This window comes from Arachis hypogaea, chromosome 16 (assembly GCF_003086295.3).
Source record: "Arachis hypogaea cultivar Tifrunner chromosome 16, arahy.Tifrunner.gnm2.J5K5, whole genome shotgun sequence".
Lineage (NCBI taxonomy): Eukaryota > Viridiplantae > Streptophyta > Magnoliopsida > Fabales > Fabaceae > Arachis > Arachis hypogaea.
The window spans coordinates 120,130,733-120,157,023 of record NC_092051.1 but is presented as its reverse complement, the minus strand read 5'-3'; the positions used below and the strand labels follow the sequence as shown (position 1 = coordinate 120,157,023).

Genomic DNA, 26,291 nt, shown 5'->3' with positions numbered 1-26,291 from the left:
TTGCCTTTTAATTGCAACTCTAACATACAATTAACAATGTTGTTATCATGAAACCTACACCAATAAGATCATGTCAAGTTAACTGGTGCTGAAAATCAACTTGGAGTTAGAACAACAAAAAAGAATACTTATAGATACACAGAAAATCTTTTCTTTTTCCAAGACATGATAAACTATCAGTTATTTCAAAATAAACTTTGATAAACTGAAAAAGGAATAAATTTAGGCAAGATTAGTATGTTACCTACGATATAGATTGGATGAATTAGGATTCAATAGCAAAATATCAGAACAACCAGCATAGTAATCATTAGAAGGCCAATAGTGGCGAGCGAGGTAATCAAGATTGTTACTGCAAAAGAAGTGATGTAGAATCTTGATTCCAAGACATAACTGCTCCTCAACTCTGTTATCATGAAATAAAAAATTTAGATAATTATCAATATTGTGCCAAAATAACCAAAAGGATAATTTAAAGGAGAAAGATAAAGCATTTTTGTATATGTTATATATATGATTAGTAATTTGATAACCTTTTTTTTGTATATTTTTATATTTTTTTTACTAATTTGATGTATGAATACGGTGCACTATTGTTATATTAATCCAAGTTATGATCTTGTATGTATATGGTAAATACACCATACCTAGCTAGGTACAGATCATGCATACTCATTCTTTTGTTAACTTTAATAAAGGAAAGGAGTCCATGTTCTTAGATACAATAGTGCCGATCTAACAAAAAATCATATTTAAAAAAGAAGTGTTGAAAATTGGAAGTGCGTGGAGCTACAGTGCCGTTCTCTTGTGCCAAAATATTAGTAATGAAGAAGAGGGATAAAGTTACATACCAGAATCACCAAAGAGACTCCTTGCAGAATAGTTTTTCTCCATTTGATGGCCATAAGCAGACATAACTCCAAGCTGCAAGATCTACCCTTGAATCTGATTCGAATAAGTCCTATTTCGTGTCGCCATAAATCAAAGCTGTATCCTGCAATTTTGGAAAAATTGGATCTTCTTCCATAAATAAGTGAGATTGATATTTCTAGTTATGGACAAAAATCAGAAACTTTCGAAGAATTAGGGTTTTCAAGAGATGAAGAATTTCACACTTATTTGCAATGAGATGTTTGGGAGAAGACACTAAAACGACATCACTTTTCGCTACTTGTGCAGGGACTATTTTGTCTTTTTAGCATACATGGACACTTAAGTGCCACGTGTGCGAGTGAACGTGCCAACTCAGCAGTTTCCGTTGATGAGTCACGCCGGAAATTGGATTGGGGACTGATTTGGGTGATGGAAATAAACATTGGGGATTAATGTGTGTATTAATTTTTTTTGGGGACTAAAATGTCCGCTTTTAAAATCCTCGGGGACTAATTTGAGTAATTACTCTTTATTTTTTTATAGTATTCTTAACACGTGGTTAGTTAGCAAAATGCCGAAAAGAAAAACAAGAGTAAAAAACCAAAGAAGATTGAGTTTGACCCAAAATCCCAAATTAATATCCCAAGTTCCGAACACCCTAACTTTTCATCCCATTCCAAAATCCATTACCCGCGTAAAAGAAAAAATAAAAAATAAAAATCGTTGCCTTAAACAAACGCGACGCGGTGCAAATCAAATCCCCAAAAAATAGAAATATAAATAAGCCACAGCAGCGCAACCAGACTATTATTACTACCGCTCCTTCAGTCCTTCCTTTGTCTTTAATCAAAATTCAAGCTTTTCAATTTTCAAGGCACAAAAAGGGCGCGGGTCTAATTCTCCTTTGCTTTTGCCATAATGGGGTGGTTCTCCACGGCGGCCGCCACCGTAACAACCACCCTCCTCTTCCTGTTGCTCTTCCTTTCCTCACTTGCCGACCCAGATCACCATAATCCATCTACACTCTCAGGTCCCTTCTTCTTCTTCTACCTCTTCTTCCTATATGTTTGTTTATTTGTTTATTTATTACTCTGTTCCCATTCTTCGATTTTCTGTTTACTTGGTGTACTCGCTTTTCAGTTGTTCCTACTTTGGTTTTCGCTGGAAACCCCAGCACATACTTCACTGGTCACCAATGCAATGGGTTCTAACTTCTAAGCATATTTAATTGAAGCTTTCTTTTTTTTTTTTTTAATGAGTATCTGAGTTTAGGGTTTTTCTTAATTTGAAACATAACTTATTTTTGGGCGGTTTTCTACTTGCCCGAGGGGAAAATGAATTTTGGGTTAGGTGTTATTGACGTGTCTTGGTCTGTGTCTTTGTTTGGATATAGTGGAGTTTGGGTTAGTTAAGTGTTGAGTCTCATTGATCATCGTAGCTATGTTGGGGAAATTTGATTGCAACTGAACTTCTATTGTTTCACAGGGTAGAGTCCTCTTTTTTGGTTTTGGGAAAAAGAGAAAATGCCATTACTATACTACGTACTCAAGATATCGCAATATATAGTTGTTTTAGTCCAAAGGTGCTTTTGTTGATGGGTTTCCAGCAAAATCTTAGGGAGCTGTGTTCTTGTTTCCTGAGACAATAACTAGAATCACTCCCCTTTTTTTATATTGTGAGGTAATTTTGTGTTATACTGAAGTGGTCACTTTATTTTATGTTTTTTAAAATAGTATCATTAGTCTTATAATTGTTCTGTTCTGTTTTTCTATTTTTAATCCATCATTGTTGTATTTGATAATAATCTGAATGCTTTACAACTGCAGGTATTGATATTGAAAAGCCGATTCTGGATATCACCCCTGCCCCACTTTTGGGGCATTCGGCTGCTCATGGGGCTAAAGACACTTTTCGATGCGAACGTGTTCAAGTTTCTGGTATCTCAAGGTTGAAACTTGGTAGCTATGCCAGTTCATTCCATGTTTCTGTGGCCCCCTCTGCTGCAATCCCGGAGAGGTTACATAGCAAAATTCAGGTTTGTTTTCACAGGTATGTGCATAACTTTGATTATTCATCAATCATAGTAGTACTTTTCTTATTAATTTAGTGTTACAAACATCTCACTTCTTAGGTGCACACACCCACGCAAACATGCATCTAGTTTCAACTTCTTGCAAAACGCTATATGAAGAGTGTTTTTACTAATTTGCAAACTATGTTCAGGAATAATTCTCTTGGATTGTGCCAGTGCCAAAAGGATGAGTGGAAGAGGATCCAAAAGGGGATATGGAATTCTGTTATGTCACCTTATGACACCAAGTACATTGATGTGGGGATTAATGGTCAAGTTTCAGGTTCTGTTACAGTTGCTCTTGAAGAAGGTATGGTTCTTCCATCTCATAAGAAAAGAATAAGATTATATTATTGTGTCTTGTCAAGTTTTGTAAAAGACTGGTGCTTATATGTGTGTTATTAAAAATTTTGCAGATTTTCAGCAATGGCGCCTCATTTTTCTTGTGCTGGGGTTAGCGCTGCTGTGGTTGGCTCCAATTATTAGTAGCTGGGTTCCATTTTATTATAGCACTTCAATGGCTATAGGGATCTTTCTTGTCGTTATAATCATTCTTTTCCAGGTAAACCAAGTATTTTCATTATATATATGGATTGCATTTTGTTTTGTTTATTCTATTTTTTCCTTGGTTTGTTTAACATGTCGTCTGACCTTTTTCTCTCCTAATTGTGATCTAGGGCATGAAATTATTGCCAACTGGAAGAAAAAATATCTTCTACCTTACCATATATGGATCTGTGGTGAGTTTGATTTAATTTTGGCCTTTGTTAACTTGAGTCTTAGTCTCTTCATGTTTCATGTAATTGTTATATTATTCTTCTAATTGATTGCAATGTGCTGTTTCAGCTTGGAGCTGGATCATTCCTTTTGCACCAGTTCTCTCTATTTGTAAATTCAATACTTCAGAGTTTTGGGTTGAGTGAAGATATGCACAATCCAGTAAGTATTTCATCCATCTAATTCTTTTTTGGACATGCTTGGCGCCTATCTATGTTTTTATGTTGTGCGATACTTATGTCGTGTCATGGAATGCATACTTAATGGCCAACATCTATATGGACCAAGATTCTTAATCATATTCGGAGGCTTCTTAAAACCCATATATGTTATTTATTTATTTATTTTTACTTTTTACATATGATGAGAAATCATATATTTTTGGAGGCTTCTTTAAACCCATATATTTTTAGTTGGTTATTGTCTAATTATTATCACCCCCATCGCTAGTTTTCCCCTGTATTTCATGCTGGATAACTCTTGCTGAAATTTTTGACCATGTGTGTGTCTGTCCTATGGGACTTGGCTTGTCTATCGCATCTTAAATTCTTATGTAATATATTTTGCCAATGCTTCTACAGGTTGCTGTTTTTGTACTACTGGGTATCATCTTGGCTGGAGCTGCTTTGGGCTACTGGATTGTTCGGAGATTTGTTATTTCAAAAGAAGATGGCACTGTGGATGCTGGGGTTGCACAATTTGTGAAAATGGCAATGTACATCATGGGAGTCACCTCCATTTTTCAGGTTTGCATTTATTCAATAGATAATGGGAAGAACAATATTGCTGTTATCTAATACATTCCCGTACAAGTAGTGCTAGGTCACCATGGGATCACCTTGTGTAAATTATCATTGTTGTTTCCTGAAAATCAGTTACATAATACTAGATACAAATTGAACTGTTGTCTGACAATTTTGGACTCTTGCATACAATTATTTGAGAATGTTGTTCATTTCACATGTTTATTCTGAATTTATGTTTTTCATTTTTGTCAGAGCACTATTGATTTTCCTCTAGCAATAGGAGCATTGGTCTCTTGTGGTGCTGTTTGCAAGCTTTCTTCCTTGATAATGTGGGTTTATGACTGGTAAGTATGGCTTTTTCTGTAAGTTATTTTGTTGTTCGTGTAAAGTCTCCTCTACTGGACACTGTTAACATATTTGCTTTTTATTCTGCTTGCTTGAATGTCCAAAGATTTTTTTCCTTTTTTGTTGTGGGCCACTTCTTTGGATGTCAAAACATTGCCATCAAGTTATTATCGACTTGTAAACTTGACATTATGATTTCATGCAGGTATGAAACGTCAAGGAATGATAGCTATTCAAAGCAGTGGGTGAGAGAAAGACATGGTCGTGCTGAATTCCTTAGCAAGACGCCTCCCACTAAAGGGAAAGCTTGGAGAAACCCTAAGAGATCTCCATGGTCCGACTCTCCCGTGAGAGGTATGTTTTATGTTCAAACTTTTCTGATGTAAGTTTACTGCATATCCTTTAATCAAATCCCCCCACCTAATCTTTTCCTTTTGCTTTTGTTTGCAAGTCTTTGCCGAATCAAGCAATATCTCCTGGGAAATAGTTAAAAGAAATCAAACTAAATTGACTGATTAAGTAAACATTTAGTGGTAATAAGAGCAGAGGAGATCAAGATGGCTCAACTTGCCGGTTAACTGTGCCATAAGATCCAATGCTTACAATAAATACTTGTTTTTTCTGATAAAGTTTTCCTGTAAGTCAAAACCTGTGAAGTTTCTGGAACATTATGTCATAGAATCCACTTGTCTGTTTCAGGTGTGGTATCATTATCACCGACGCCTAGTATCACTCCACATTCTTCTGGGTCGCGAGCTGGGCAGGATTACTATTCCACCTTTCACAAGACCCGCAACAGAAAGAAGTTCACAGAGGATGAGTGGGATGAGTTCACGCAAGATTCCACTAGGCAAGCAATATCGGAGTTGGTAGCATCGCCAGAATTCACCGACTGGATAATTGACCATGCAGACAGAATCAAACTCCTTCCGACCGCAAGCTCAGACGAAGAAATGGGAAGCGAGTCAGATTCCACAGAAGTAGGAAGTGGAACTAGATATAGAATCTTCAATTGGTGGTGACTACGAGTATGAAGAAGAATGTACTAATCAGCATGCAGTTTTTTTTTTTCTTTTTTGTTAGAGCTAGTGAGCAGTGACAGTAGTGTAACTAGTTGGGTACTATGTTTATTGTAACGAGCATGTAGATATAATTTTGATAGTTGCCTTAATTTTCCAAATTGTAACCCTGGGTAATTTTACTGAATCCATTATTGCATGATTACCAATCTTTTGTTGCTTCTCGCGTGTTATTTTATTTTTAATCTCGAGTTTTGGACTTGATAGAAATGGTGACAATATTTGTGCATGATCAATTATACTATTTTTTTCCCCGCCATGAAAATTTAATTCTGGCAGTGACAATGAAATATTTTTATGATAAACTTTTGGTCAACTCTTACGCCCACACGCGGAACAAAAAGCCTAATCTTGTACAAATCTATACAAAATGGAGAAATAAATTCCTGGAGATGAAGTTGATGTTCAAGACCTCCGTTGATTTGCTTTTAGATACAGCGGATTTGTGAGTTAACTCGCTTAAAAAACTATACAGAAACATCTTTTTATAGAATTTAATTTTGGCCAAGGTGTATTTTTCTTTCCTTTTAATTTCATCTTTTACATTTTGATTAAATTTCAATGCTACTCAAGATGACGTTAATTCTACTAATGCAGAAAGCTTAATCTAGCCACCACTAATATTTAATTGAATTTAAAACATGGTGGCGACGTGGCGTGATGGTAATTCAACTTGTTCTTTAATTATGTGGTCATAAATTGGCTTAATACTCAATTTGACCCTGAAATTTGAGATCCAATTCAAATTGACCTATAAAATTATAATTAACTCAATTTGATTTCCAAAATTTACAACAAAATGTTATTATTTTACAAGTTCTAGTGTGGCAATTGGTTGTCCATGTCAGCGCTTCCTTAATGTTTTTATGTCGGAATTATCCGGGAACTAATGTGAGTCACATTTGTAAAATTTAAGGACTAAAGAGAGGCAATTGAAACTTTAGAAATTAAATTAAAATTCGCGTACAAGTTTAGGGATCAAATTGAGTATTAAGTATTAACCCATATTTCGTAAAAGACACTTACTTTAAGGATGAACTCTATTTTATTGATAGAAAATATTTTGGCTTTTGATAAAAAAAACATGAACTTTTACTTTATTTAGGATTTTTTTTAAATAAATAAAATAAATATTTTAATTACGAATATAGGTAATTTATAGAGTTTTTACTGATTTCTGTAATCTTACTTATCTTGTTTACAGTGTAAATGAAATAAGTATAGTCGTATCTCGTTTACATTGTAAACGAGATAAGATACAAACCCACATCAACGTAACACGTGTTACGTGAAAAAGAGCGGAGTTCACCTATCTCGTTTATAGTATAAACGAGATACCACTATACTTATTTTGTTTACATTGTAAACGAGATATCTAAACGAGATAAGTGGTAACTTAAAATGTTGATACTGTAAACAAGATATAATACGGCGAAAATCAATCAGCTATAAAAGGATCTTCAAACCGTTGGTATTCTTCCACAAAACTCTCAATCCTTCTTCTCTTCCATTTTACTTCGAAAAACTTGGTAAAAATGTCCAGTGATAGTGGTTTCTTTGTTGTGATGGTGTATCCTAATTGTTAGATGAGAAACAGTGACAACAAAGTTATATTTGAGTGTGAGAATCCTGCGCTGCTGCGAATTAGGAGAGCAAATTCGTTGTCTAAATTAAAGAGTTTGATATTAATGCACGTTGGTGATGGGGAGAGAAAAGAGGTTGGAAGAGTTGGGTATAAGATGCTAGCACCGATGGGAAATGGTGTATTTCGGTTTCGTCTGTTTTGGCTCGATGGCGATGAGCATGTGCAACTAATGTTTGACGTGTACGGGAGAATCATGGTTGAACAAGTGATGGAGCTTTCTGCAGAGGTTCGTGATGTTGGTGGTTCTGGCAGCTCGAACTTTATACAGGATGACCCGCCTCTTGCACCACGATCCTTGCACTGTGCTAGTCTAGTGGTAGACATGGACGTTGACAATGAGGAGTCCAATGAAGAGTACATTGTCGATAGCCATGAAAGTGGTTCTCTAAGAATGATGCCGAGAATGAGTACATGCCAGAGACTCCCATTGGTGGATCAATTCGATACCTTTTGCCTGCTCCGTAACCAACCCCCGGAGTTATCAACTGTATCCAGTCACTACCATATATTGGATTTGGACGCGATGCATGAGGTAAATTCGTTTTCCAATATAGGGCGGATGATTACAACACCGATGGTGGTGTGGAATTTAGGGTTAATCACAGATTCAGAAGGAAAAAGTCAGTATTGCACATATATATGGTGATTGGTCACGGAGCTGTCACTTCAAACCGTCGTACAGAAATGTTTGGATGACAAAACAAAAGACAATTGCACAGATATATGGTGATTGGGAGGAGTCATACAACAGGGTACTGTGATTGCTCCAAGCATGAGGGGGTCTAGCACCCAAAAGCTCTTCCACGTACTCCCATGTTGGACGCTGGTACCAAGTCTGGATGTCACGCAGGCACCCACCCACTGATTCTCTATTTGTGCGTAATCTGAGGTGGTATACAACGTCCTGTAGGGTGATAGTGCACTCACCCCATGACAAGTGGAAAGTGTCGGTATCCGGACACCAGCGCTCCACGAATGCAGTGATAAGAGAGTTGTCAAACACAAATTCCTTGAGCTGCACCGTATCGTCGAACCCAGCCTCCGTCAGGTAAGGAACAATGGTGTCCGGTGGTGCAAGTGTGTAACTCACCCGCCTAGGTAGTAGCAAGGTGATAAACCCCGATTTCGTGGTTTATCTTGTGCTTATTTTAGGGAATTTTATCACCTTTTCCCACATTTATTCAATGAAATAGCATGGTTTTATAATTCTCCCTTTAATTATGCTTAAGTGTAAAAATATGCTTTTTAGGCCCTTAAACTGGTGATTTTAATTCACAAAATTCTATTCGATGCCTTGATGTGTTTGTTGAGTGATTTCAGGTTCATAAGGCAAGTATTGGATGGAAGAAATGAGAGGAAAAGCATACAAAGTGGAGAATGCATGAGGAAACAAGAATTGGGAATGCATCGATGGGCGCGCAAGCGTACAAGGCGCGTGCACGCAGAAGTGACTTCGCATAGAGACGTGCACGCGTACATGATGCGTACGCGTGGATGAAGAAACAGCCAATCGACGCGCACGTGCACATGGCGCGTACGCGCCGATACTCGCACGTGACCCATTTAAAGGCAAAACGCTGGGGGGCGATTTTTGAGCTGCCCAGGCCCAAATCCTGCTTGTTTCTGAGTGTATTTCATGCAGAATTGAAGCCCAAGCAAGGGGGAGCAATTAGTTAGTCAACATGAACCTTTAGTTAGTTTTCTAGAGAGAGAAGCTCCCTCTTCTCTCTAGAATTAGGTTAGGATTAGGTTAATTTGCCTTGGATCTTGAATTAATTACTTGATTTCATCTTGTTTCTTTTACAATTTCTCATTTCTACATCTTGATTTTCTTAGTTGTAATGTTAATTTCTCATTTTTCTCTCTTTTATGTTGATGAACATTGTTGGATCTAATCTTCTTTTAATGCAATTTCATGTTTCTATGTTTCTTTTATGTTGATCTTGCTTGCTATTATTGATTTCTCGCTTATGATAGTTATGGGTTTCCTTAATTTTAGCATTTTGTGATGTTTACTTTTATTGCACATTAGGTGTTTGATATAATGCTTCCTATAATTTTTGAGTAGTTCTCTTGACCCTTGGCCTAGGCTAAGGGGATTGAGTGATCTTGAGTCCTTAAGCTTCATTGAATCAGTAATTCCAGAACCCTTGAGGATCAATTTGATAACCATTGACTCTACCCTACTACTAAGTTGATTAGTAGCTAGGTTGAAACTTATGGATTGATGTTGATCAAGCCATTTGACGTACTCCAAGCCTAGGAGTAGACATTACATACTTAAGGCTTTAGTGAGTAGACTTAATGAGCTCGGTTCCTTACAATTATCAATAATTGAATTGTTGACAAGGATAGTGATATCAATTACCTAAGTCTTAGCCAAGAGTTCTTTATCTTGCTTTCTTTAATTGCTTGCTTAATTTACTTTTTCTTGTTCCTCTTATAAACCAAAATCCCTTGCCCCTTTATAGCCAATAATTGACCACTTCATTGCAATCCCTTGTGAGACGACCCGGAGTCTAAATACTTCGGTTAATTTTCATTGGGGTTTGCACATGTGACAAAACCATATATTTTAATTTGATGTGAGAGTTGTTTGTTGGTTTGGAGCTATGCTTACAACGAAGTGATTCCTTTCTTTAGGAAGAAAATCTAGACCGACAACAAATCTTCTCACCATCAAATTAATGGCGCCGTTGCCGGGGATTGCAATGGTGCTATGTTATTGGCTATTGTATATATTGTGCATAGCTTAATTTTTGGTTTGCCTGTTGGTTTTTGCTAGTTGTAGGACTTAGTTTTCTTTATTTCTTATTAGCTTTTGTTTTTACTTTCTCTTTCACTATGAATTCTCATCACTTTGGCTATGAGTGTGGTTCAACTTATGTTAAGGGGGATGGAGAGTGGATGAGTGGTAAGCGGATAAATTCCGATCAAGAATTACCAAAAGTATTTTTCCAAATCAACGTTGCAAGTACAGTTTTAACCGACGAGATTTCCGATATCAAATCTAAAATATGTCACAAATGAAATAAATAATCGGGAGTAGAATCCCGAGTCGTTTCCCTAGGAGTTGACACAAAATGCAAATTATTGGTTGTGATTTTCCTGGAAATTTTCAAAGTTGAGAACAAGAGAACTAAATAACTAGAAATTATAGCAATAGAGAAGTAGCAAGAGTTGTAAAATAATCAATATAAAAAGCCTTGGTTAGGGGTGAGAATTGAAAATTCTATCCTCATTGTCTTTCCCAAGTGTGATGGTAAAGGCTCATTGCTCTCACTTAGTTATCCTTGAGCAAATGAAGTAAAGTCAAGTGAACACCACTAACTTTAGCTCACAAGTCCTAGTCACTTCATAAAAGAGAACTAGAGTTGGTGAGTTTCAAACTAGTCAGCAATTTCCAATTACAGATCAACACTCGAGTATAAAAATTCAAGTGGCTCCAATTACTCAACCCCCAAACCAAACAAGGAAATCTACTCCATTATATTGGATGACATTTCCTCAAATACTTGGTGGGCAAAAATAAAAAACATGATAAATATGATAAAATAATTCAATTCAAATTACCACTAACAATAATTAATAATAACAAAACAAGCAATAATAATAGATATGGAAATAACTCAATGCATTAATGAAATTTAAGAGTAACAAGATCCAAACATGAATTCAATAACCAAATAGAAAAGAGTATTAAAGGAATTAAAGAAGAAAACTAGAAGAAAAATGACGAGGAATGAAGGTAGCAGCAGCTCCCTCAAGATCCAATTCAAAGAAAAACTAAGAATGCCAAAAATCCTAGAGAGAAGTGGGAGTTTCTCTCATTAGAATTCAAAAATAAAAAAACTAAACTAAAGTGTGAAGTGTCTAATCTCCGCTCCATCCGAGCCTCTAGTATGTATTTTTGGGCTTGAAACTGGGTCCAGATTAGCCCAGAAATTGCCCCCAGCGAGCTCTATTAATTGCAGCATGTGACGCTCGTCACGCGTACGCGTCAACCATGCGTACGGGTCGGTGGGATTTGCACAGGGTCACGCGTACGCATTAGTCACACGTACGCGTCAATGGTCGACGTTCCTGGTCACGCGTACGCATTAGTCACGCGTACACATCGCTGAAAAACTGGCTTGATCATGCGTACGCTTCAACCATGCGCACGCGTCGCTTCCAACTTCTCAAATCTTCAAATTCTTGTGTTCCTTCCACTTTAGCATGCTTCCTCTTCATCCTCTATGCCATTTCTGCTCTATAAATCCTATAATCACTTAACGTATATATCACGACATCGAATGATAATAACAGAGGATTAAAAATTAGCGATTTAAAGGCCTAGGAAACATGTTTTCAGTTATAGCACAAAATCAGGAAGAAAACTGAAAAACATGCAATTTACATGCTTTCTAAGGCTTACTCCTCTTTTACCAATCAACACAAATTTAATGCACGAATACACATATCAAGAGGTCTTTTCAAGGGTTGTAATAGGGTTATGGTCAAGGTAGGAATGTATTTGGTTAAGTGGACTAAAATCCGAATCCTTGATTAACCTAAACTTCCCACCTAACCTAAGACATTCCATGTCATTACAATGCAAAACCTACTACCCATTGACTGTCTTTACACAAATTCATGCATCTATATATTTTTGAATACAAATCATATGCATTGATATCATTATTTACCTTGGGGCATTTTGTCCCCCTTTTTATTGCTTTCTCTTTTTTTTCTTTTCTTTTTCTTTCTTTCTCTTTTTTTTTCTTTTTTTTTTGATATGCATAAAGGAGTTAGTGCATATGATTAAAGTGTTAGATGCATGAACAAGTGCCCAAACTATTTTCACATTTTCATATAAGAATATAAACTACCCAATTCCCTAACCAAGTATTCCCCAACCCAATTTTTCCACACTTAATTTATGTACACTCTCATTAGTCTAAGCTAACCAAGGATTCAAATTAGGGACATTTATTGTTTTCTACTTAGAGTTAATGATGTGCTAAAATAAAGAATAAATGGGGTAAAATAGGCTCAACATTGGGTTGCAAAGGGTAATGAAAGGGTAAGGCCATATGGGTATGTGAGCTATAGTGAAACAAAGGCCTCAATCACATAAGTGCATGCATACATCAAACAATAGAAATATAGAATCAAGCAAGACAAAGATCACAATTTTAGAGAGAACAATACACACCAAAATAAAACATTGGTTGATAAGATGCAACCAATCAAATAGGTTCAAAAACCTCACTAGGCTTGTGTGTTCGAGCTCTAAAACCATGTTCCAAATTAAATTTCTTCAGGAAAGTTCAATAAAAAATTTTAATTCAAATTAGTGAAATACCCTAAAACAGTTTCTTGGACAAGAAATTATCACTTCAACCAAGTAGTACCTAAATGCAAGCAACTAACTACACATGCAAGTTATCCTATCTAACAAAAGAAAATTAAAATATTGGTGTTGAGAAAGAGTTGTTACCTTCAGGATTTAGTTACCGACCTCCCCACACTTAAAGCTTGGCATGGTCCTCCGTGCCATCAGTGATGAGCAATGTGGGGTTGGAATCATCACTTTCACTATCCGGCTCGTCATGGCTTTCCATGTTGTGATCTGAAGTGGATTCCGGAGTGTCGGGCTCTTCCGGAGGTGGGTGAGTACAACCAACGAGCTCCTTCAAGTAGTTGTAGCAGCGCTTGTTGCGGCACTCAATTTGCTCAATCTGCCGGCCTTGCCGGTCTACCTTCTCAAGAATCTCAAGTAGCAACTGGTGGGTGGATGGTGGTGGTGCATGTGGTGTCGATGATGGTGGAACGGAGGATGAAGGAGCTTCGAAAGATGGGTCTTTATTCCAGCTCACGGGTGGTGCTGGGGGCCTAATATATTTCCATTCGGGACAAATTCGTCATCCCTAAGAATCATGATTTTCATATCCCCATCTCGATAGGAAACTCCCGCCGCAGACACTAAGTCTGTGACTAATACGGGAAAAGGCAAGTTGCCAACTATTTGTACTCAGCCCATGGCTTGTCAGATGAGTCGTGAAAAGTTGAGAGGCTTCTCTGTGAGGATGCACCAGACAATAATGGCCAAGTCAACAGTAATAGTGGATTCATGAGTGCTCGGCAAGATATAGTGGGACATGATCTGTGCCCACACTCGAGCTTCCATAGTGAGCTCCTATGCTGAGATGCCCTTGGGTTGAGCCTTGGATCTTCTAGGGATCCACGCACTTCTGGGAAGTGCAATGACCCTAAGGATGGAATTTCAGTCAATATCGAATCTCTTGCGCTTAAGTTGTGCTTCCTGGTAGGCATCCATCCCATCCAGACTTGGTAAAAGAGCAAGCACTTGCTTAATAGCATCTTTCGAGATAGGGACTTGCTTTTGGTGTACAAAGACTGACTGAAGGGTAAGTGAGTGATAATTGGCATATAATTCAACTACCTAAGAGAGATTAGCTTCCCGCTACCTCCGATTTAAGAATCCCCACTGCCGCCTCTCAATGCGGGGCACCACAAATTGCACGAAATATTCGGGAAGAAGTAGGAGGTGCTCATTGTGGTAGTTTCTCTCTACCAAGACGGGAAACATCTGCTCACAATAGCAGTTAGTGAATCGTGCGAAGTTCCTTGCGGGAAATTCCTTCTCCGCTTCATCAACTCGGATGGTCCTCTTTACCCGCTTAGTAGGTGGCTTGACCTTTGAGGATGGTTACGCCTTAGCCGGTGCTCTTTTAGTTCCCTTCTTTACTGGTGTCTTGTTAGAAGCCTTCTCTTTTCCTCTCTTGATGGCCATCCTAAAGAAGGAAGAAAAAGAAGGAATATTAAACTCAGAGAAATAAACACCGAAATCATGAAAATGCAAGTGAGAATGAAAGCCAAAGAAAAGAAAAGTGTCTTAAATACATGGTATCTATAACATGCAAGTAAGACATCAATTAAAATCATGAAGGCATGTCACTAACACTAGATGCAAGAGGGATAGAAGCATGCAAGTAGAGAGCATGAGAAGAATAGCTCAAGCATCAATATCAACAATGATAATCACATGTAAATCAAGCACAAAATAATGAGTATTTTATGATAAAAATTAATGGATACCAAGCTCAATGCACATGTATTGCAAGTGTTGTGAAAAAGAAGTAATAAGCTGCAAGAATAAGATAGAAAATAAATCAAGATATCATTAGTGCTTTTTTCACAAATACATGGTGTGCATATTATAAACAAGAAGCAAGTTGAGCAATCCAAGTATGTAGTAGACCCAAAATAGAATGCCAATTGTCAAAGCAATACCACATAACACAAACAAGCTAAGAAATATCAAAATAATCCACCAATTCACAAAGTATTCAAGATGAAATTCCAACGCCAATAATAAAAATGCAAAGAAAGAAAAGAATTAAAAGGAAATTACGAATGACAAAACCAACATGCAATTAAGAACAATTAAAATAATGGAATGCAATGAACAAAAGAAAAATGAAAGAGTAGAAGAAAGTAAGAAAAGAAACCTTGAAAAGAAGATGAAAAGAGGAAATTAAATGTAAGTAAGAAGAAGAGAAGAGGTGTGAGAATAGAAAAGAAAAAGAAAGAAGGTGAGGCCGTTGGAGGTGGTGGTCGCCGGTGGTGGTGGAGGAAGGGGGAAAGAAGAAAGAAGTAAGAAGGAATAAAGGAGGAAGGAAGAATTAGGATTTAGAAGGAGAGAGGAGAGTGGCGTGAATCAGAGCAACGCGCTGATTTAATTGATTCGGAGCTATGACGCATGCGCGTCGTCCACGCGTACGCGTCGAAGGCCCAAAAGTGAAAGTGACGCGTAAGCGTCGGTCACACGTACACGTGATGAGTTTTTGTGTTAGACGCGTGATACTGGTAGCATTCCATCACAACTCTTTGGTTTTTGTACCAGGAATGGCTGAACAAAGATATGACGCGTGCGCGTCGTCCACGCTTATGCGTGGGAAGCCAGAAATCAAAGTGACGTGTGAGCGTCGGTCACGCGTACGCGTGACTGCGTCTTGTGCTAGACGCACGAATCGGGCACAGTTCCAGCGCAACTCTCTAGTTTTTCTACCAGCGGTTGTAGCATCGGCATATGACGCATGCGCATCGCTCACGCACATGCGTGGAAAGGTGAGTTTGCTGGGTGACGCGTACGCATCAGCGAGGTGTACGCGTGGGGTGGGTTGTTCGCCTGGAACCCACCCGCACAATTCCAACGCAACTCTCTGGTTTTGTACCAGAGAGCGCCAGCATCACTATGATGTGTGCGCGTCGAGGACGCTTATGCATGAGCTGCCTTTTTTTTTTAAATAACTTAGAACAAAGGTAAACATGCATATTTGAAAATTAACACAAACACCCAATGAAACAAAGATAAGCAAATAAATAAAATAGAACTATAAAAAAGGAAGAACATACTATAGTTGGTTGCCTCCTACCTAACACTTTTCTTTAACGTCCTTAAGTTGGACGGTCCATAGGCTCAGTCCTTTTCCTTGGCTGGGTCCTTCAAGAGAAAGATCTCCAGCTCCTTGTTGTTCTTCACTTTTGCACCATGATAAAGCTTTAAACGGTGTCCATTAACTTTGAAGAAGGTAGGGTTTGAGTGATGACTCAAGTGGACAATTCCATATGGTTCAACCTTCTCCACTACATACGGTCCATCCCACCTTGACCTCAGTTTGTCCGGCATTAATCTCAACCTTGAGTTATAGAGAAGGACTTGACCTCCAGCTCTAAACTCTCTTCTCTTGATGTTCTGATCATGTACCGCCTTCACCTTTTCTTTGTAGAACCTTGAGTTTTCATAATCCTCTAGCCGAATGCACTCCAATTCTTCTAGTTGCAGTTTCCTTTTGATTCCGGCTCCTCCCAATCCTGAGTTACATTCCTTCACAGCCCAATAAGCCTTGTGTTCCACCTCTACCGGAAGGTGACAAGCCTTTCCGTAGACTAGGCGGAATAGACTCATGCCAATCGGTATCTTGTATGCTGTCCGATAATCCCATAGCGCATCTCCAAGCCTAGAGCTCCAATCCCTCCTGTGGGCTTTAACAATCTTTTCGAGTATGCGCTTGATCTCTCTATTAGACACCTCGGCTTGGCTATTTGTTTGGGGATGATAAGCCGTTGCCACTTTGTGAATAATGCCATGCTTCTTCATCAAACCTGTCATTCTTTTATTATAAAAATGAGAGCCTTGATCACTCACGATTGCTCGTGGTGATCTAAAGTGGCAAATAATATTATTCCTAACAAAAGAGATAACCACGTTAGCATCATCAGTACGGGTAGAAATTTCTTCCACCCATTTAGAAACATAATCAATAGCTAACAGAATATATAAGAAACTATTCAAGTTTGGAAATGGACCCATGAAGTCAATACCCCAAACGTCAAAAATTTCACAAAACAACATGAGTTGTTGGGGCATCTCATCCTTCTTGGATATATTTCCAAACCTTTGGCATTGGTGGCAAGAGTTACAGAAAAGATTAGCATCCTTAAAAAGTGTAAGCCACCAAAATCCGCAGTTTAAGATTTTTCTTGCAGTTCTTTGAGGACCAAAGTGGCCACCACTATCAGAAGAGTGGCATGCCTCTATGATAGACTGGATTTCGAATTGTGGAATACACCATCTAATTATTTGGTCAGCACCACATCTCCACAATATGGGTCATCCCATATGTAATACTTGGACTCGCTCTTGAGCTTGTCATTTTGATGTTTAGAAAAATTTGGAGGGAAGATGCGACTAACCAAATAATTAGCTATGGGTGCATACCAAGGAACCACATCGGATATTGCCTGCAAGCTATCAAGTGAAAATGCATCATTGATAGGAATGGAGTCACCTTTAATATATTCTAGACGACTCAAGTGGTCCGCCACTAAATTTTGGGAACCACTCCTATCCTTGATCTCTAAATCAAACTCTTACAATAGCAATATCCAATGGATTAACCTTGGTTTTGACTCTTTCTTAGCTAGCAAGTATTTCAAAGCCACATGGTCTGAATATACTACCACTTTAGTTCCAAGTAAATAAGTCTGGAATTTATCCAAGGCAAAAACAATTGCTAAAAGTTCTTTTTTAGTGGTAGTATAGTTAGACTGGGCATCATCTAAAGTTTTAGAAGCATAAGCTATAGTGTAGGGATCCTTACCTTCACGCTGAGCCAGCGCTTCTCCTACCGCATAGTTAGATGCGTCGCACATTATCTCGAACGGCCTACTCCAGTCAGGCCGTCTCACAATAGAAGCTTGAGTTAAGGCAATCTTTAGCTTGTCAAATGCTTCCATGCAGTCTTCACTCAAGTCAAACTCTACGTCTTTTTGCAGCAGACGAGAAAGGGGTAGTGCAACCTTACTGAAGTCCTTGATAAAACGCCGGTAGAAACCTGCATGACCAAGAAAAGAACGGACTTTCCTCACAGAAGAGGGGTAAGGTAAACCAGAAATAACATCAACCTTTGCAGGATCAACAGATATACCAGTATTAGAAACAATATGACCTAGAACAATACCTTGCTTTACCATAAAGTGGCATTTTTCAAAATTAAGCACAAGGTTTGAACTAGCACATCTTTCTAATACTCTATCAAGATTATCCTAACAAAGATCAAAGAAATCACCATAAACACTAAAGTCATCCATAAATACTTCCATACAATGCTCAAGAAGACTCATCATGCACCTTTGAAATGTAGCCGGTGCATTACATAAACTAAAAGACATTTTTTTATATACATACGTTCCAAAGGGGCATGTAAAAGTAGTTTTCTCTTGGTCTTCTGGAGCAATATGGATCTGAAAATAACCAGTATAGCCATCTAAAAGTAATAATGTGATTTACCTGACAGGCGATCAAGCATTTGATCGATGAAAGGTAGTGGATAGTGATCCTTGCGAGTAGCCAAGTTCAAGCGCCTGTAGTCGATGGAAACTCTCCAGAAATTCTGCACCCTTGTAGCCATGAGTTCTCCATTCTCATTCTTGACTATAGTGACGCCGGACTTCTTCGGAACCACTTGTACCGGACTAACCCACTCACTATACGAGATTGGATAGATAATGTCAGCTTCAAGCAGTCGGGTCACTTCCTTCTTTACAACTTCTAGAATTTTGAGGTTCAACCGCCTTTGAGGTTGACGGATAGGCTTGGCTCCCTCCTCTAGAAAAATGCGGTGCTCACAAACTTGAGGGCTTATACCAATTATGTCCGCCAAACTCCACCCAATAGCTTTCTTGTTTCTTCTCAGTACATTAAGCAGTCGCTCCTCTTGTTGGGAAGTAAGCTCCTTTGCAATGATCACTAGGAGCTTATGATTGTCTTCAAGATAAGCATACTTAAAGTGAGGTGGAAGGGGCTTCAACTCCATGTTCATCTCATGGCTTGGCACTTGATCATCCAGAACCACTGGAGGTGGCAAGGTGTCTTTAGTGTATTCAGGAGTTTTCCCCACACTTGCTCCTTGAACCATCTTCTTCTCATCAACTATATCCTGGTGGACTTCGGCCACAATTTTATCAATAATATCACACTGAAAGATAGAGTAGTCTTCCGATGAATGCTTCATGGATTCATCAAGGTTGAAACTCACTACTTTTCCATCAATTTCAAAAGAGTAGGTACCCGAGAAGGCATCAAATTTAAACTGAGAGGTCTTTAAGAATGGCCTCCCAAGCAAGATAGACGATGGTCTTCTCGAGTCATTAAGGGGCATCTCAAGAATGTAGAAATCGATAGGGAAAATCAACCCCTTAATGCTCACCAAGACATCTTCCGCAATACCAACCATAGAAATTATGATTTTATCTGCCAAAACAAAATGGGCTGCCGACCTTTTCAATTGTGGAAGCTTCAATGCATCATATACAGATAAAGGCATAATGCTGACACAAGCGCCTAAGTCACACATGCAACCAACAAACTGTATACCACCTATAGTGCAAGTAACCATACAAGGACCAGGATCACCACATTTCTTCGGTATAACACCCATCAAAGCAGAAATCGAGCTACCCAAAAGAATAGTTTCTAAATCATGAATCTTCTCCTTATTCATGCAGAAATTCTTTAGAAACTTAGCATACTTAGGAACCTGACGAATAGCATAAAAAAGGGAAATAGTTACCTCAACCTTTTTGAAGATATCCACCATCTTGGGATCTAGCTCCACTTGCTTTTTTTGTCCTCCTAGCTAGGTGTGGAAAAGGAATGGGAATGGCCTCTTTCAAAACATTGTCATCCTTAGAAACTCCATCCCTTGGTTGAGCAACTTCTTCTTCAACCGCCTCTTGTACCTCATCCTCATCTTCAACATCTTCTACCTCAACAACATCTTCATCTTGAGTGGCTTCTTTTGAGCTTGGCTCCTCGAGATTTCTCTCTTGCAATGTAGTACCGAACCTCAAGGTAATGGCATTGATTCCACCTTTGGAGTTGGGTAAGGGTTGGGAGGGAAGTGCAGTAGAGCTTGAAGGTTAAGTATTAGAGGTAGAGGGTGGTTCCATATGGGATAGAAGAGCTTGGATAATAGAGGTGAGACCGGTGATGCTAAAGGCAACTGTGGCTTGAAGCTCTTTTTGCCCCTGAAGAAGAGAGCGAAGCGTTTCATCTTGATTGGAGGAGGAAGAAGGATAGGTAATTTGTGGGACTTGTGGTTGGTTGATTTGAGCTTACCTTTGGTGAGGTAGTTGGTATCTTTGGCCTTGGTTTTTGTTCATACCTTGGGTCAAGCTGTCCGACCCAGGATGTTTAGCGATAAAGCGACCGATTTCTTTAGGTCAGACTATCTGACCTCTTCTCAAAGAGCTCGACCAAATCAACAGGAAAGCCCAAAGAAGGGCCCAACTCAAGGAACACGACCCAAATCCAAAGGCAGTCCAAGCCTATAGAGATAAGGGCGGTTCCCTTGAAGATAAGCTGACCTCAACTCAAAGATAAAGATAAGATAATATAACTAACTTATCTTATCTAGAAAGGTCACTCTACAACCACTATAAATACACTGGAGCACCCATGTATAACTCATACTCTGATTCTACAAAAAACCTGCTTAATACCTATGCTAACTTAAGCATCGGAGTCTCTTGCAGGTACCCCCACCCTCCGGTGACCAAGGCTCAGAAGTGCATCCAGTCCAACAAGTCGGACACAACAGCTCCGGCCGCCACCAGCCAGCCGGATACGTCATCTCTGACCAGTACAGAAGATCTCATCCGAGATCGACCTACAGTTTCAGGTAACCCTCGGAACATTGGCACCGTTGCTGGGGAACCTGGAAGTCATCCCATTCCCATGGCGGACGACCATGACAACGACCACGATTCAGATCTAGAGGACAGAACGCCGCACAAAAACGCAGACGCTACACCAAAAGATACTCCAGAATCTAACGGAGACAAAAACTCATCGAATCCAGGAGTAATAGAAGCACTTCAAAATCGTTTAAAGCAACTTGAAAAAGAAAGCCATCATCAACGAGAAGTTGGCAAGGATCTACAAAGAGAGGTAAGGCGACGTCGAGAGTTAGAAGATAAAATCCTACAACTTGAAGCCGATCTCAAAGCAAAGGCTACTCGGACCACCCCTGAGGACAATTCACGCAAAGATCAAGATCCATTCACTAGGGACATCATGAAAACTAAAATTCCTAAGGACTTCAAACTTTCGAATATGACTCACTGACGCTTCGGACGCTGTTCGCTGCAAAGCTTTTCCAACGACCCTCACGAAGACAGCAATTAGATGGTTCGACAATTTACCTCCTAGGTCCATCTCAAGCTTTGACGACCTAGCCAAAAAATTCCTGGCCAGATTCTCCATCCAAAAAGACAAGGCCAAGCACGCCCCCAGTCTACTAGGAATCAGGCAAAGAGATCGGGAAAGTCTTCACAACTACATGGAGAGATTCAACAAAATATGCCTAGACATACAAAGCTTGCCAACAGAGGCCGCCATCATAGGCCTCATCAATGGCCTACGAGAGGGACCTTTTAGCCAATCTATATCGAAGAAATATCCTACATCTATGGATGAGGTGCAGGAGCGAGCGGAAAAATATATCAACATGGAAGAAAACTCTCGGTTGGGAGAAACCTCAAAATTCGAATTCTCCTACCGAGACAAAGATAAAGAATTCAAAAAGAAGGAAGATCGACAAAGGGAGAAAATTAAAAAATATCACAATTACACTCCTCTTAGGGTATCCCTGGTAGATGTCTACAAAGAAGTCTACCATACGGAAAAGATACCCCCAGCTCGACCACTCAAAGGCAAAAGAGGAGGAGGAAATCGGAACGAATACTGTGAATATCATCGAGTCCGAGGGCATTCCACCAATGAATGCTTCGACTTAAAAAACATCATAGAAAAATTAGTGAGAGAAGGAAAACTAGATCGGTTTCTGGCCACCCGAGATGATGAGCAAAGAAAGAGAAGAAAGGACGAAGATGTCGGACGAATCGAGCGATCACCTCATACGCCAGAAAGACATGTCCATATGATACACGGAGGATTTGCAGGAGGAGGAATCTCCAAATCATCCTGCAAAAGATATCTCAAAGAAGTATATCATGTCGAAGGAAATGAGGAAGCACCCGACATCCCCGCAATCACATTCACCAAAGAAGACGCATCCAGTATCATCTCAGGACACGACGATCCCATGGTCATCACCATCATACTGGCAAACGCCAATCTCCACCGCACATTAATAGACCAAGGAAGCTCCGCCGACATCTTATTCAAAACTGCCTTCGATAAACTTGGCTTAGAAGAAAAGGAGCTTAGAGCATACCCGAACAGCCTGTTCGGACTGGGAGATACCCCAGTACAACCACTGGGATACGTGTCACTACATACAACCTTCGAAAAAGGGAACCAATCCAGAACACTCAAGATAGACTACATCGTGGTCGACGTGAGTTTAGCCTACAATGCCCTAATAGGTTGGACAACACTAAATCAACTCGGGGCAATAGTCTCAACTCCACATCTATGCATGAAATTCCCAACTACAGAAGGGATAGCTACGATAAAAGCAGATCAAAAGATGGCACGCCGCTGTTATAACGAAAGTCTAAACCTCAGAGGCAGAGGAGAAGAGTTCCATACAATTGAGCTTGGTGGAGTTCAAAGACGAGAAGAACTCCGTTCACAGCCTGAAGGAGAAATAGAGAAAGTTCAGATCGGAGACACCTCGGACAAAACAACTAATATTGGCATGATCCTGAAGGGAGACGCAAAAGAATTACTAGTACAGTTCTTACGAGATAATGTCGATCTCTTCGCATGGAAAGCTGCAGACATGCCAGGCATAGACCCCAAGCTAATGTGTCACAAGTTGGCGGTCTATCTAGGATCTCGGCCGGTACAACAGAGACGAAGAAAACTTGGGCCAGAACGATCCCAAGCCGTGGAAGAACAGGTACAAGCACTACTGGAGGCAGGATTCATAAGAGAAGTCAAGTACCTACTATGGCTAGCTAACGTCGTCTTGGTGAAAAAATCAAATGGGAAATGGCGAATGTGCACCGACTACACCGATCTCAACAAAGCCTGCCCAAAAGATCCTTACCCACTCCCAAGTATCGACGCTCTGGTAGATGCTTCATCCAGATATAGATACCTCTCGTTTATGGATGCATATTCCGGATACAACCAAATCCCCATGTATCCACCAGATCAAGAAAAGACCTCATTTTTGACACCAAAAGCAAATTACTGCTACATTGTGATGCCTTTTGGTCTCAAGAATGTAGGAGATACTTATCAAAGGCTAATGAATAAAGTCTTTTCAGATTATATCGGAAAAATTATGGAAGTCTATGTGGACGACATGTTAATAAAGACACAAAGCGAAGAGACATTATTGTCCGACCTGGCTCAAGTGTTCGACACTATAAGGAAGCATGACATGCGACTCAATCCCGCAAAATGCACCTTTGCAGTAGAAGCGGGCAAATTCTTAGGTTTCATGCTCACACAAAGAGGAATTGAAGCAAATCCGGACAAATGCCAGGCCTTACTCAACATGAAGAGCCCAACTTGTGTCAGAGAGGTACAACAACTCAACGGGAGATTGGCAGCCTTATCCAGATTCTTAGCGGGATCAGCGATAAGATCTCTCCCCTTCTATGCCACTTTAAGGAAAGGAAAGAAGTTCGAATGGACAATGGAATGCGAGCAAGCCTTCCAGGATTTCAAAAATTTCCTAGAACGACCTATCCTAACTCGACCACGAGAGGAAGAACCACTCGTATTGTACCTTGCGGTAGGAAGTCGGGCAGTAGCCTCAGCACTGGTTCGAGAGGACGACAAAGGGCAATAACCTGTATACTTCATTAGTAAAGCGCTGCAAGGATCCGAGCTGAACTACCAAAAAATAGAAAAGTTTACCTATACTCTCATACTAACATCTCGACGACTTCGCCCGTACTTCCAGGCTCACACCAATAAGGTTCGGACCGACCAGCCCATAAAAAGGATATTGCAGAAAACAGATCTAGCAGGCAGAATTTTACAATGGGCAGTCGAGTTATCCGAGTTCGACCTCCAATATGAAGCTCGGACAGCCATCAAATCACAGTACTTGGCCGACTTCATTGCAGAATTCATAGATACCCTGGAAACCCCCACAGAATGGAATATCTACGTGGACGGGTCCTCGAATAAGACTGAAAGCGGCGCAGGTGTGATAATAGAAAGCAACCAAGGAACCCAAGTTGAGCTTTCCCTCAAATTTGGGTTCCCGGCCTCAAACAACCAGGCGGAATATGAAGCATTACTAGCTGGTTTGAAGCTGGCTAAGGAGGTTGGAGCTCAAAAACTCAACATCTTCAGTGATTCACAAGTAGTCACCTCACAAATAATAGGGAGCTACCAAGCCAAAGACCCCACCATGAAAAAGTATTTGGATAAAACCAAGGAATAGCTCGGATAACTCGGAGAATATAAGATCTGTCACATACCCCACGAACAAAATGCCCGAGCTGATGCACTCTCAAAACTAGCCAGCACCAAACCAGGGGGCAACAATAGAAGTCTCATCCAGGAAATGCTACAGAACCCGTCAATCTCGGAAGAGGAAAAAGTCCTAGCTATAATAAGTCAGGATCAAGGATGGATGACCCCCATAATTAATTACCTCAAAACAGAAACACTCCCCACAAATGAGAAGGAGGCAAAATGGTTAAAACGGGAGGCTCAGTACTACACTATCATAAACAACACCCTATATAAAAGAGGGATTTTAATACCACTATTAAAATGTGTGCCGACCTCCAACACAAGAGAAGTTTTAGAGGAAGTACACAGTGGTATTTGTGGTAATCATCTCGGAGCACAAGCTCTCACCAAAAAAGTACTCCAGGCAGGATTTTATTGGCCAACTCTATAAAAGGAAGCTAGAGAGTTTGTAAGGACATGCCCACCATGCCAGAAACATGCCAACTTTCACATTGCCCCACCAGAAGAGCTCATCAGCGTAACTTCGCCTTGGCCATTTGCAAAATGGGGACTCGATCTTCTCGGACCCTTTCCCTAGGGATCGGGACAAGATAAATTCCTCATAGTCGGGGTAGACTATTTCACAAAGTGGATCGAGGCAGAGCCCCTAGCCAATGCCACTGCTCAAAGGAGCCGGAAATTCCTATATAGGAATGCTGTCACAAGGTTTGGGGTTCCATACTCCATCACTACAGACAATGGCACCCAATTCACAGACGCGGGCTTCAGAAAGTTAGTAGCCGACTTAAACATAAAACACCAGTTCACCTCCGTCGAACATCCCCAAGCCAATGGACAAGCTGAAGCGGCCAACAAAGTCATATTGGCTGGGCTGAAACGGAGACTGCAAGATGCAAAGGGAGCTTGGGCCGAAGAACTTCCACAAGTCCTATGGGCATATCGAACAACGCCACATTCCACCACAAACGAATCACCATTTCGATTAGCATACGGAGTGGAGGCAATGATCCCAGTAGAGGTCGAGGAAAGGTCACCTAGAATGGTTCATTACAATGAGAAAGCTAACTCTCAACTTCAAAGGGAAGAGCTCGACCTACTTCCTGAAATCCAAGAAAGAGCTCGGATCAGGGAAGAAGCACTAAAACGTCGAATGGCTTCCAGATATAATCAAAAGGTAGTGCTGAGAGGTTTCGCTGAGAATGATCTCATCCTAATCCGAAATGATATTGGAACAACTCGACCCGGAGAAGGAAAGCTGGCAGCAAACTGGAAAGGACCCTACCGAGTCATAGAAGTACTTGGGAAGGGCTACTACAGACTGTCCGAACTTGAGCGATGAGAGCTTCCCAGATCATGGCATGCCTGCAACCTAAGAAGGTACTATAGCTAGAGAATGTAAAAGATCTCATCATAGGATGCACTCTTTTTCCTGAAAAGGTTTTTTAATGAGGCACCAAGTTGAGATTAAGAAATTATCCGACTTAAAGGGATGAAAAACTCCCACATGTATATATTTGCACTTTCTTTTAAATAAAATATATTTTAGATATTCTACAAATTCTCAAGACGCATTAATCTGAAGCATTCATCGTCCGATTATAAAGCAACAGATCGGCAGAAAAGTGAAAAACAGATTCATTGCACGATCACGATAAAGACCAATAGAGATGAAAACGCGATTCATCTAAAGGTCGACCAAACAAAGATAGAAACCACCTTCTACAAATCGTCAAAGATGAACACAGAATAATGCAAGAAGTTATCGAAAGTGATC

General features: G+C 39.9%; 2 protein-coding genes across 4 annotated transcripts; one reads left to right on the top strand and one right to left on the bottom strand.

Annotated features, from left to right (window-relative positions):
* The first annotated feature begins 1,496 nt into the window (after positions 1-1,496).
* LOC112754768 (uncharacterized) lies at positions 1,497-6,052 on the top strand. Of its 3 annotated transcripts, none has more exons than XM_025802528.3 (10): positions 1,497-1,903; positions 2,700-2,922; positions 3,097-3,254; positions 3,361-3,506; positions 3,622-3,684; positions 3,791-3,883; positions 4,303-4,467; positions 4,720-4,811; positions 5,018-5,166; positions 5,512-6,052. In XM_025802528.3, the coding sequence occupies exons 1-10, from the start codon at positions 1,792-1,794 to the stop codon at positions 5,832-5,834; spliced, it is 1,524 nt and encodes a 507-aa protein (XP_025658313.1). In that variant the 5' UTR covers positions 1,497-1,791; the 3' UTR covers positions 5,835-6,052. The 3 variants fall into 3 exon arrangements, with proteins under 3 accessions (XP_025658313.1, XP_025658314.1, XP_025658315.1); XM_025802529.3 differs by having other exon boundaries at positions 5,264-6,052; XM_025802530.3 differs by having other exon boundaries at positions 5,018-5,194.
* A 7,752-nt stretch (positions 6,053-13,804) lies between these two features.
* LOC140180198 (uncharacterized) lies at positions 13,805-19,706 on the bottom strand. Its single transcript, XM_072220633.1, has 4 exons — positions 18,945-19,706; positions 17,709-17,919; positions 16,484-16,710; positions 13,805-13,942 (listed from the first exon to the last, which is right to left on the bottom strand). Exons 1-4 carry the CDS (start codon positions 19,704-19,706, stop codon positions 13,805-13,807), a joined length of 1,338 nt encoding a protein of 445 aa, XP_072076734.1.
* Between the last annotated feature and the right edge of the window lie 6,585 nt (positions 19,707-26,291).